Raw genomic sequence first — 12,806 nt, 5'->3', positions numbered from 1 at the left:
AAAAACAGCAGGGGGGGGGGCTCGGACACAACAGGCTGCCAGCCCCTGACCTCCCAGCCAATCACAGACCCTAAATTCACTTGGGTCTGAGCCCCCCGGGAAACCAGACCCCTCCAGCCCTGAGAAGCCAGGGGTCTGCCCCTTCCCCACTCCCACTCCACAGGGCCAGGCCTTGCCGGGCTCATGCTGGGGCTGCGGCTTAGAAGCAGGCAGGGCCCAGCAGGAGGGTGGCATGCAGGAGTCTCCTGTTATGGCAGGGTGGTGGCCGAATGGCGGGAGCCCTTCTCAGTCACCCCCAGAGCCCTGAATGTGCGGGGAGCTGCCTCCTGCCCCAGCCCCACAACATGCAGGGCCAGGGCGGCAGCGCAGGGGCTGAGCTGTAGGCAGCTTCCTGATCAGGAGAGGGGCCCTGGCCCTTTTCCCTGGGGTGGGGGGGTGTCACCAGTGGGGGTGGTTCTGGGGTGAGGGTGGCAGGCGGGTGGGGGGAGAGCAGGGGCATCGTTGCTGTGAGTCAGACCAGGGCAGTCGCTCATTCTGGCTTCGCTTTGGCACTTGGGAGCTTGGCCTGAATCCTAAAGGAGAGAAAGAGAAACATCACCACGGTGGTTTAATCCCCCCTGGCCCGGGCTGGAGCCTCTTCCCCCCTCTTTGGCACCCACGCGTGGCAGGGCAGCCACAGGGCAGGTTACCCATGCTCCAGCCCCATCTCCCCAGGTCTGACCCCCTGGCACTCAGCCCCCAGGACCAGCCCCTAGAGGGGAGCACGCTCACACCCCGCAGGTTGCCTGGGCTGGGCCAGGCTTGACAGGCAAAGGAGTCACTGGAGGGCCTTGAACCCAGCACCCCTGCAGGGAAATACTGTGGGGAGGCCGTGCTGCAGGAAGTCACCCCCTGCCGTCAGGGCTGAGCCCAGAACTGAACTATGGGAAGGGTGCTGTGCTGCAGCTGTGGGGTGGGGATGCTCGGCAGGGTGTGCCACACTACGGGGACTGGAGGCTTGGCGGGGGGCACCGTGCCGATGGGCGGGGGGCTTGGCAGGGGGCACTCTGCTGATGGGCGTGGGGCAGGAGGCTCAGTGGGGGGGGTCTGCTGACAGGAGGGGGGCTGAGGGCTCGGCGGCTGACAGGAGGGGGCGCTGCACAGATGGGAGGGGGACGTGAAGCTTGGGGGGGCACTGCACCGACAAGAGGGGGGCTGGGGGCTTGGCGGAGGGCGCCGCACTGACGGAAGGGGGTCAGGGGTCTTAGCAGGGAGTGCCACACTGCAGGATGTGTCATCTCTGGGCTGCGTTGTGGGGTCACTACGGCTGCCTGGTTGATGATGAGCTGTGGCCCGTGTGGCTCCTGGCAGAGCCAGGAGCTTGTCCCCTCCCCCTATGGCAGACACGAGGAGGGCGGGGGGCCCTTACTTGGCTCTGAGGTTACTCAGCTGGTTCCTCACCAACCCCACGTACTGGTCGATCTGTGCCTGGAACAGATGAAGTGAGAGGTAAACGAGGAGGGGGGTTTGGGCAACTGCCCCCACCAGAGACCATCGCGCAGCTACAGGGCCCCTGGAGAGCTGGAAGTCGCTGCCTGGGGTCCCCCCCGATGCCTCTGGGGATCCCTGAACAAAAGTGAGAGCTCCAGGGAAGGTTGGGGTTGGTGCTGCTTTGAGCAGGGGTTTGGACTAGAACCTCCTGGGGTCTCTTTGAACCCTAATTGTCTCTGATTCCATGAATGGGACATGGGGCCTTTCCCCTCTAGGGGGCACCAGCTCCCACCCAGCCCCAGGATGGGAACTGGCTGGTCCAGGGGGCAGGGAATGGGACATGGGGCCTTTCCCCTCTAGGGTGTGCTGGATCCCAGCCGGCCCCAGGGCAGGGGACTCCCTAGCTCAGTGGGGTAGGGAATGGGACATGGGGCCTTTCCCCTCTAGGGGGCGCCGTCTTTCTCTCTCTCCTGCCCTAGGCCGGGCGTAGAGCCAGACAGCTCCTGGGGGTGCACAGCCGCCAGCAGCAGCCTGTGAGCTCAGGGGTGCTGGCCCCGCTAGCCCATCCCGATGGTGCACGTGGCCCTGAGCCACCCCCCAGCCACTCACCTGGTGCTGCCGGTAGAGCAGGGGGAAAGTAAATGCACTTATCACACCTGGGGGCAGAAAGGGACAGGTCAGACACACACATACCCCGCTGCTCCCAGCTCCCCCTGCTGGGGGAAGCCCCCACAGCCAGCCGCCTACTGAAGGTAATTCTCTAGGCTTCAGGAAAAAGACCCCTACTGCCTACCAAGACGGCTGGTACAGGCCCCACCCCACCCGCCTACCCGCCTACGCCCTCTAAACCTGCCAGTTACCTAATCAGGATGAGCAGCGAGTCACCGTCTGAACACGGCCCCGTCACGTACGGTGAGATATAGAACAGGAAGGCGAACTGCAGCCATGCGATAGGAGAGGAGCGCGGCAGCAACGCCGAGGTGGGCTCCTCCCGTTCCCCCCACTCCACCCAGGGGGCTTTATGCCTAACTGGCCGCGCGAGCCCCTCTAAGACGCGTTATTGAGGTAGCCGCGGGCGAAAAGTGTGCCCTCTCTCCCTCTTCCCTCAAAAATTCAAAAATGGGAGGAAGAGCCCGGCCTGGTTTCGCGCTCAGTCAGACCATGCGGGATCCCCTGCCCCAGCGCGCGACCAGGGAAGTTGGCAGGTGCTATTGGTGCAGGTGCCCTGGCAAATGGTCATCAATTCCACTGCCAGCTCTGTGGGTTGGGCCATAGGCTAATCATGATCTGACGCCTGAGACCCACAGATCAACCAGCCATGGGCCAGCGCAGTTTGACCACTCTGGTCCTCGAGGGCACTTCTTCAAGCTGGCAAGCCCCGCCCCCCCTGGCCTGCTCCCTGCCAGGAGATGCTAAGGAACAGGAACCAACAGGAATCATTCCAGAACAGCAGGTCAGATATAAAAGGCACGCATATGACGCCTCTAGTCAGACCCGTTTAATAACCCAGCTCATGCCGGTGGCGGGCGAGGGGCAAAGGCAAAGCCAGAAACCCTACCCATCAACCTGTGTCACGCAGTTAGGTACATAAGCCCTACTAGGCCTGCGCTCGCAGTGGCTTTCGCTCAGAAATTTTGGGTGCGCTTGCACCCCAGAACACCAGGAGGTTCGGCTCCTAGGCAGGGGTGTCCTGGGGCTCCGTGCCATGGCCCATGCCAACCCAAGACCAGCTCTGCACTGCCGATGCTGAGAACCACGGACAATGGGAGCTGGGAGAGGTGTACCATCGGGCGAGAGCAGCGCGTGGAGTCCTCCTGGCCCTGCCCCCAGCCTAGAACCGCCTGCGGTCGTTCTGGGCACAGCGCGAGAGAGGAACAGGCCTGAGTCTCCTCTGATGCGCGCTGACGCAGTGAGCTCCCAAGGTAAGCCCGCAAAACCCAAACCGGAGCAACCCCTGCCCCAGTCCTGAGCCTGCTCCCAAACCAAGCCCTCTGCAACCCCAACCCACATCCCAGCCCCACGCGCAGAGCCCACAACCCCAGCTGACAGCCCTCCCCCCAAACCCCAACCCCCTGCCTGAACCCGCAGCCCTCTCCCACAATTCAAATCCCTCGGCCCCAACACCCAGACACACCCACACCCCCAAGACTCCTCATCCCCAGCCCACTCCAGAGCCCGCACCCCCAGCCCAGAGCCCTCACCTCCCCTCAACCACAACCTCCTGACTCAACCTGCAGCCCCTCCCACACTCTAAATCCCTTGGCCCCACTCTCCAGCCTGGAGCTCCCTCTTGTACCCCAAACTTCTCATCCCCAGCCCCACCCCACAGCCTGCACCCAGAGCCCTCCCCCGTTCCCCAGCCCAATCCCCTGCCTCAACACGCAGCCCCCTCCCACACTCCAAATCCCTCAGCCCCAGACACCCCCCCGCAACTCCTCATCCCCAGCCCCACCTCAGAGCCTGCACTCCCAGCTGGAGCCCTCACCCCCTCCCAACCCCAATTCCCAGCCCCAGCCTGGAGCCCCTTCCTATACACCAGATCCCTCCTTCCCGGCCCCACCTCAAAGCCCCCTGCCCCAGCCCAGTGAAAGTGAGTGCAAGCGATGGGTGGGGGATGGAGTGGGCAGGGGGTGTGGCCTCTGAGAAAGGGCGGGACCTTGAGGCAGGGGGCGGGGCAAAGGTGTTCGATTTTTGTGAGATTAGAAAGTTGGCAACCCTAAATCCAACTCTCAGAGTCCCAGGGTCCAGGTGCTGCAGTAGCAGGAGGGTCGCTGCCCGCCAGCAGGGGCAGGGGAGGGCTGTGCGCAGATCGGCCAGCGCTGGGATCGGAAACACAGCTCAGCCTGCCGCAGGGAACCAGCAGGGTCAAAGCCCATGAGGAGTGAGGAGTGACCGGCCTCAGCTGGCTCAGCGCTGAGCCTGAGTGCCAGAGCGGGAGCAGCCCCAGAACCCTCCGGCTCAGGCAGGGGCGTGGGGAGGGCAGCTGGAGGCCTGATCCCTGCGGGCGAAGCCATGGGGTCTGGTTCTGGTGCCTCAGGGCCAGCTGTGAGTGTGTGGCCCCCTGGGGCTCGGGCGGTGCCTGCGTCTTCCTGGTGCCCTGGCCTGGCACCCGCCCTGCACCAGCCCTAGCCCCAGCCACATGGCCTGGCCATCACCTGGCCGCCTCCCCACCGGCCCCACCCACCTGGCGTGGCCGTCACCTGTCTGCCACCCTACTGGCCACACGCCCTGGGCATTGCTGGGCCATGTCCCCAGCCTCAGGCTCTGGCTCCCCCTGCACCCCCATAACTCTGCAGAGTGGGCATCCCCCTCCAGCAAGCATGGGGGGCCCTTTGCTCGCTCCCCACAACCCACTGCTAATCACTGCCCCCACCCCCATGGAAAGGAGTCCTCACATTGCTGACTATCCCCCCAGTTCCTGCTCTCTCCTGCCAGACCCAGGGGTAGGTACCACCTGTCCCCCCATGACTCTCTAACAGCCAAGGGAAGCATGTAACAGGGGGTGGGAACCCTCCCCTGCTGTGCCCCTGTTCCCATGAGAGGGGGGGTAAACAGAGGTCAACACTTCTCCCACTCCCACTCCAGGATGCTCACAGGGGGCCCAAGGGCCCCTACACCAGCAGGGACAGTGAGCTGGGGTGACCCTTCGGGGGGAGGGAGGGGCAGCACCCACCTTGATCGAGTCCACCAGATCCTCTACTAGGAAGAGGCGGCGCAGGGTGTGGGCGGCCGCCAGGATGTCCCGGCTGAGCTGCGTGGCGAGGCGCTCCAGCTGCTCCTGGGACAGCGGCAAGTCTGCGTCCAGCTGAGCCCTGAGCACATGGGGGCAGGGGGTTAGCGAGTGGGAGGGACCCCAGCCCAGCACCCACACAACACCCCACAGCATCCCCTGGGAGAGGCCAAGGATGGTGTAGCCGGGAGCTCCACACACTGCCAGCACCCCGTCATGCTCCCCGCAGCGCCCCCTGCAGGGAGAGGCTGGGACTGGCATAGCCAGGAGCTGCTCCCACCCTGTCCCTACAGCGCCCCCTGCAGGGAGAGGCTGGGACTGGCATAGCCAGGAGCTGCTCCCACCTTGCTCCCCACAGCGCCCCCTGCAGGGAATGGCTGGGACTGACATAGCCAGGAGCTGCTCCCACCCTGTCCCCGCAGCACCACCTGCAGGGAGAGGCTGGAACTGGCATAGCCAGGAGCTGCTCCCACCCTGTCCCTGCAGCACCACCTGCAGGGAGAGGCTGGGACTGGCATAGCCGGGAGCTGCTCCCACCCTGCTCCCCACAGCGCCCCCTGCAGGGAGAGGCTGGAACTGGCATAGCTGGGGGCTCCCCACGCAGCCAGCACCTTGCCCTGGTCCCCACAGTGCCCCCTTCTGGCATAGTTGGGTGGCTGCTGAGGGAGGAATTCACTGGAAGGGGGAGGGGGTACTCATTGAAGTGGGAGTCTGGGAGGGGTTAGACCCACTAGAGAGGGGAGGCTCTGAGAGTTAATCTCTGGCTAGGAGGATGGGAGGTTGTGGGGGGCAGGGCCGCTCAGAGGATTCAGGAGTGCTGGGGCAAAGCAATTTCGGGGCCCCCTTCCATAAAGAAAAGTTGCAATACTATAGAATAATATATTCTTGGGGGGGGGGGAATTGCCCCTTCCCCTGGTCAGCCCTGGTTGGGGGGATCATTCACTTGAAGGGGAGAGGATTGGGGGGTTGGCCAGTGGTGTGCTGGGGGACTATGGGGACTCTCTGGAAGGAGGATGTCAGGATAGGGATACTCACTGAAAGGGGGAAGGGTGTGTGGTTGAATCACACTCCCTGGCAGAGGGCGTGGTGGGGGGGGTCACAATCCCTGGCAGGGCCCCAGCAGAGGGGAGTTGCATTCCCTGGCAGAGGGACTGGGTGGGGGTCACACTCCCTGGCAGAGGGCTTGGGAGGGTCACGCTCCCTGGGAAGGCACCGGGGTGGGGGTCGCACTCCCTGGCAAGGCACCAGGGTGGGGGGGGTCGCACTCATTGGCGGGGACCCTGGGAGGGTCGCACTTCCTGGCAAGGCACCGGGGTGGGGTCACACTCCCTGGCAAGGCACTGCGGGGGGGTTGCACTCCTTGGCGGGGCCCCAGGAGGGTCGCACTCTCTGGCAAGGCACCGGGGGGGGTCGCACTCCATGGCAGGGCCCCGGGCTCACACTCACTGGAAGGGGTTGGTGCCGTCGGAGCGGCGCAGGGCCTGCAGCCCCTTGCGGCCCAGCCGCAGGGTGATGGTGATGCCCAGCACGGCCAGGGCGCCGTAGGAGCCTACACTGACGATGCTGAAGTGCAGCAGGCTCAGCAGAGTCACCATGACGCCGGTGAAGACGAGCGCCGAGGTGCGGGTGTCCCGCCAGTACACCAGGTCCGCCACTGCAGGGGAGAGCGGTAGCGGGGTGTGACGGGGGGGCCTGGAGCCAGACGTGTCCACAGTCTGGGGCTCCCCCTGTCCCCGTCCCTCAGGATCCATCCCCCCACCTGGCCCCCCGGGGACCCCCAGCTCCATCCGAGGACCCCCCTCCCCACCAGACCCCTCAGGAACCCCCTCCACCTGGGGACACCCAGCTCCATCCCTGAGCACCCCTTCTCCCCACCAGACCCCTCAGGAACCCCCTCCACCTGGGGACACCCAGGTCCATCCCTGAGCACCCCCTCTCCCCACCAGACCCCTCAGGAACCCCTTCCACCTGGGGACTTTGGCTCCATCCCTCAGGACCCCCTCCCTCCATCTGGCCTCTCAAGGAATCCCCTACCCACCTGGGGACGTCCCGCTCAGTCCCTCAGGACCTCCTCCCCCCACCTGGCTCCTCAGGGAACCCTCCCACCCTGACCTGGGGACACCCGGCTCAGTCCCCCCTCTCCCGGGCTTGACACCCCTTACCCAAGCTTGGGTCCCTGGCTGCATCTCCTGCTGGGCCAGGACAATGATCAGCCCAATGCAGTGAGTGCGCAGCTCCCAGGCACAGACCCTCCAGCCCGTGCCCCCATCAGTCCCCCACGCCCTGGATATTGCAGCGCCTGGCCAGGGCACGAGCCGCCAGCAGGGCCCAGCCAGCCAGACTCAGGCCTGGATGGTTGCTGGGGTTCTCCCCAGCAGCGCCAGGCCAGGAGGGACCCTCAGCCACACCTGGTCTGTGGGGCACGGTGCCGGCAGCAGGTGCTGGGGGGAGGATGGGACCCTGAGACCATCCCCCCCAGCAGGCGCCTGACCTGCAGCAGCAGGGCGGAGTCGGGGAGGCTGTGACTGGGTCGCTGGCGGTGCCTGGGGGGTGTCCTGGGGCTGGGCTCTGCAGTGGGCCTGAGGCCTCGGGAGCTTCACTGGGTACAGCCACAGGGATCTGGGAATGGGTCGAGGCCCCCATAGGGTCCGGGGCTCTGCTATGGGGCCCAGGGTGGGCACAGCCCTGGGAGAGGCACTCTGAAGGAGGGCTGCGGGCACAGACTGGAGGGGAGGGGGTGACAGACCCTGGCAGCTGCTGCTTAGCCCAGATGCAATGCCCACCCCTGAAGGGGGTCCCGAGGGCCTGTGGGCACCCTGGGGCCATGCCAGCCCTGACTGGGTTGTTCCAGGCCTCCCCACAGGCCAGGCTATAGGATACACTTGGGGAAAAAGAATAAGGGGGCAGGGGGAGTCAAGGCGCCATCTGCTCTGGGCTCCCATCCCACAGGGGGTCTGAAACTGGGCCAGGCATCCCACACCAGCTCTGAAACCAGGACCCACCAGGGCCAGATATGGGAGACTCCCTTAGACTATAGAACTTTGGTGTATTTTTAGCACTTAGTTAGTTATCGAGATATAAAACAAAGAATCAAAATCACAGTCCCCCTGTGTAGGGGCCGTCTCTCACTAGGATAGTCCGAGGCCTTGTTCGTAGGGGGCAACCATAAGCTTAGGGTCACATCCTCACATCCCAAACCAGATCCTGTCCTGATAGTGCCCATCACCGCCAGATAAAGAAAAAGATCTTAAGATGGTTAAGAAAACGTAGTTTGAAAGCATCCGGTCTGGCAAGAAATCACACACCAGTGGTTGTGAAACCATCATTTCTGTATCGTTTTATCTTTATGGCCCCCACTTTTCTATCGTTAATCAGTCTGGTTCTCTAATTGTTTCTGTCGGCTGTATAATTAATTTTGCTGGGTGCAAGTTAATTAGGGTAGTGAGATATAATTGGTTGGAGAATTATGTTACAATATGTTAGGATTGGTCAGTTGAATTTCAGTAGAATGATTGGTTAAGGCAGGTCGGCAACCTTTCAGAAGCGGTGTGCCAAGTCTTCATTTATCCGTTCTGATTTAAGGGTTGGCGGGCCAGTCATACATTTTAACCTTTCTCGAAGGTCTCTTTCTATAAGTCTATAATATATAACTAAACTATTGTTGTATGTAAAGTTTTTAAAATGTTTAAGAAGCTTCATTTAAAATTAAATTAAAATGCAGAGCCCCCCCACCCCCCGGACCAGTGGCCAGGACCTGGGCAGTGTGAGTGCCACTGAAAATCAGCTCGGGTGCCGCCTTCGGCACGGGTGCCATAGTTTGCCTACCCCTGGATTAAGGTGTAGAATATCACTATATAAATGGGTCAAACAGGAAGAGGAAGGGGAATTGGAATCATGTTTGCTAAATGGGGGGGACGGGAACAGGGACACAGGCAAGGCTCTGCAGCGTTGGAGCTGGGCAGGGGGACGTGGGGTAAACGGTCTGCAGCATTGGAGTTGGGCAGGGGGACGTGGGGTAAACGCTCTGCAGTGTCGGAGCCGGCAAGGGGGATGCGTGGTAAATGCTCTGCGGCATCGGAGCCGGCAAGGGGGACGTGGGGTAAAGGCTCAATCTGCATATAGAGAGAAGCTCGACTGGTGTGAAGGACTTCGGAATGTGCTTTCTTGGAAACTAACCCAATAAACATCCCATTGTCTGTGCTTCGCACTTCTGGTCTTTTGCTGCCTGCTGTCTGCGTGACAAGGAGCAGAGGAGAGGATGAAAGGAAAACCCTCTAACCCACATCTGCTCTGAAACCGGGACCCACTGGGGCAAGATACGGGAGACTGCCCCCCCCCCAACAGAGCCAGTGCCCCTGCAGTGCCCACATCTCAGTGCCTCCTGCAAAGCCAGTTCCCTTTGCAGTGCCCACACCAGAGAACCTCAGCAGTGCCCACATCTCAGCACATCCTGCACAGCCAGTGCCCACATCTCAGTGCCTCCTGCAGAGCCAGTTCCCTCTGCAGTGCCCACATCACAGAACCTCGGCAGTGCCTACATATCAGCACCCCTTGCAGGGCCAGTGACCTCTGCAGTGCTCACATCTCAGCACCTCCTGCACAGCCAGTGCCCACATCTCAGCACCCCCTGCAGTGCCAGTACCCCCTGCAGTGCCCACACCTCAGTTCCCCTGCAATGCCTATGTCTCAGCACCTCCGGCAGTGCCAGAGCCCTCTCCAGTGCCAATTCCCTAAGCAAGGCCCACATCTCAGCACCCTCTGCAGGACCCACACCTCAGTGCCCCCTGTAGTGCCAGAGCCCTCTGCAGTGCCCGCATCTCAGCACTCCACAGTGCCAAACCCCAGAAGGGCCATCTCAGCGCCCCTGCACATCTAGTGCCCAACACCACCCCCCTCAGTGTCTCCTCATGCTCAGCCTCACCCCACGCAATGTTCAAGACATGATAGTGCCCCAGCTGCTGGCCCTGCTTATGCCGTGGTAACGCTTCTCTCCCTGAAAGGCTGCACATGGCAGCGTCCACCCCTCTGGGCGTGCCACATACTGTCCCCCATCAGTACCCACACCCCTCCCGTGCCGCATCACTCCCCACTCCATGCATGTTCCCAGTGCCCTTATTCCTCCCCCTCCTCCCCTGGCAGATGCCACTCTCTGTAACACGAGACGCTCAGGAGCTGGGGATACCCTGTTCCCCATCCCCATTCCCCATCCGGCTAAGTGCCACCTCCAGCCCTGCCCCTTTAAATGGTACTGGGGGGCCTTGCTTCCCAGGGGGTTGGGTGGGGTCACCCCTTTGTGGGCGGCTCCTGGCTAAGTTTAGCTGCCGGTCTGCAGCTGTCTGGATGGTGCCGCTCCCCCTCCCCCACCTGGTAACTGACAGGCCCAAGTGCCAGCCTGGGGACACGTTGCTCACAGGCATGGAGTGTGTGTGTGTGGGGGGGGGGGCGCGGTCACAGCCCTGAGGATTGGGCCCCCCCCAGCAATCACTGTGACCCCCCAGATCTGATCCCAGCCCCCCCAGAGCCTCCGGCCACCCCGCTCTCACAGCCCAGCCCTGGCCGCAATGTCCCCCCAGCCACTCCCTGGCCCCCAGGAATGACCCAGCCCCAATCCCTGTCTGAGCGCAGCCCCCCAATGCCCCCAACCATCCTCAGCCCTGTGATGCCCACACACACACCCCCGCAATGGGGCATCTCTAACCTGCGCTGCCCATCGCGAGCCCTTTGCCTGCAGCGCGGTGCGAGGGTCCCGTCGCCTCGGCACACCGTCTCCGGGTGGGGGCTGGGGGCTGTGCAAGGGGGGGAGCCCGGGGGCTATTTATAGCCAGCGAATGCCAGCTGCTGCCTCCCATCACCCATCCCCCTTCCTGTCCTGCAGGGGTGCCGGCCGCACCAGGGATGGGAGGGATGGTGCCGACTGGCAGTGGTGGGGGGCAGGTAATAGCTGGAGGGGGGAGGATGATCCAATGCCTAAAGCACAGGATAGGAGCCAGGACTCCTGGGTTCTGCCCCTCCTCTGGGAGGGGAGTGGGGTGCAGTGGTCAGAGCGGGGGGGAGCCAGGACTCCTGGGTTCCATTCCCAGCTTTGGCCCAGACACTATGACTCTGGTCAACATCTTCAGTAGTGGCCACTGACTCTAGCCGCCTGAATTTTTGGTACTGAACTTGACACACACACACACCCCGAAATGAGGAGCTGAGCCCTGCACCCTACCTCCCAGCACCGCTCCCCACTCTTTCTCCCTGACCACAGTAACCAAGCAAGTCAGGGTCACTCTCCCCATTGCACAGAGGGGAAACTGAAGCACTGAGTGGGGAAGGGATTCGCTTAAGGTGAACAGCAATTTGGGGTATGTCTGAGGATAGGACCCAGGAGTCCTGGCTCCGTCCCAGCCCCCCACTCCTGACAGTGAGACCTTGTTCTCTGTAGTATGGAGTCCCTAGTTTGACCCCACAGGCAGCCTGCAGCTGTGTGTGTCTCAGCCCCGACCCCCAATTCCACCCATGGAACCTGCCAACCAGGCCCCAGGGCCCTGGGCCAGGGTACCCAGAGCCGGAGTGACTGGCAGGGCTCAGGGACCCTGTCAATGGACAATCCCCAGCCTCTGCCGCCAGGGCCATGGGGCATCAGGACGGGCCAGTGGGGAAGAAGCAATGGAAGCCTTGCTCAGCTTCCTCCCCCCAACCCCTCAGGTTGTCGGATCCCTCCAGGCAAAGACAGGGAGATGCACTGTGGGGGTGGGGGCTCACTAGGGGCGCTACCCCCCAAGTCAGTGCTGACCCCAATGCCCCAGTGTGGCACTAGGGGGCGCTGTGCTGCAAGAACGGGACAGTGTTTGCTGACCCCAGTGCGGCTCTAGAGGGGTTCCAGGCTAAGCTATACAAGAGAAGCCCCCAGCCCTGGTGGTTATTACAGACCAGTGGTGTCTCATTCAGGGGTCAGTGTGAACCCCAGAATGCTGGGCTGACTCCAGCTGTGATGGATTCTGCTAACTACAACCCCCTTCCCCTGCGGGATCACTCGGATACACCCCGTTCTTCAGCACTGCACGGCTGTGTAGCACCCCCTGCACACCACCCCAGAGGTGGCTGCATTACAGCACTGGGCGAGGGATCCCTGTATAACTAGCCCTTACACCCCACCCCAGAGGTGGCTGCATTACAGCACTAGAAGGCTCCCTCTATAACCCGCCCCCGCGCCCCAGCCCAGAGGCGGCTGCATTAGAGCACTGGGCAAGGCATCCCCATATAACCACTTCCCGTGCTCCACCCCAGAGGTGTTTGTTTGCATTATAGCACTGGGTGAGGGATACCTCTGTAACCAGCCCCCACAGCCCACCCCAGAGGTGGCTGCATTGCAGCACTGGGTGGGGGATCCCCATATAACCACTGCCCATGCCCCACCCCAGAGGTGTTTGCATTACAGCACTGGGTGAGGGATATCTGTATAACCAGCTGTCATAAATAGATAGCTAAGGGTTAATGTTTCTTTTACCTGTAAAGGGTTAACAAAGGGACCCAAACACCTGACAAGAGGACCAATCAGGAAACCGGATTTTTTAAAAGCTTAAGGGAGGGAATTTGTGGGTCTTCTTTGTCTTGGGTCTGG

General features: G+C 62.3%; 1 protein-coding gene across 1 annotated transcript in view; it reads right to left on the bottom strand.

Moving 5' to 3' along the window:
• Positions 1-166: 166 nt before the first annotated feature.
• Positions 167-12,806, bottom strand: part of RTN2 (reticulon 2) — a 28,752-nt gene continuing 16,112 nt past the window's right edge. The window contains exons 6-11 of the mRNA XM_075071247.1: positions 6,647-6,854; positions 5,144-5,282; positions 2,336-2,407; positions 2,080-2,127; positions 1,409-1,467; positions 167-572 (exon numbers count right to left, since the gene is read on the bottom strand). Of these exons, the coding sequence (XP_074927348.1) occupies positions 530-572; positions 1,409-1,467; positions 2,080-2,127; positions 2,336-2,407; positions 5,144-5,282; positions 6,647-6,854 (569 nt within the window). The 3' untranslated portion in view covers positions 167-529. The remainder of the gene's footprint in view (positions 573-1,408; positions 1,468-2,079; positions 2,128-2,335; positions 2,408-5,143; positions 5,283-6,646; positions 6,855-12,806) is intronic.

This window comes from Chelonoidis abingdonii, chromosome 11, assembly GCF_003597395.2.
Source record: "Chelonoidis abingdonii isolate Lonesome George chromosome 11, CheloAbing_2.0, whole genome shotgun sequence".
Taxonomy (NCBI): Eukaryota; Metazoa; Chordata; order Testudines; family Testudinidae; genus Chelonoidis; species Chelonoidis abingdonii.
This window is presented reverse-complemented; position numbering and strand designations above follow the sequence as displayed.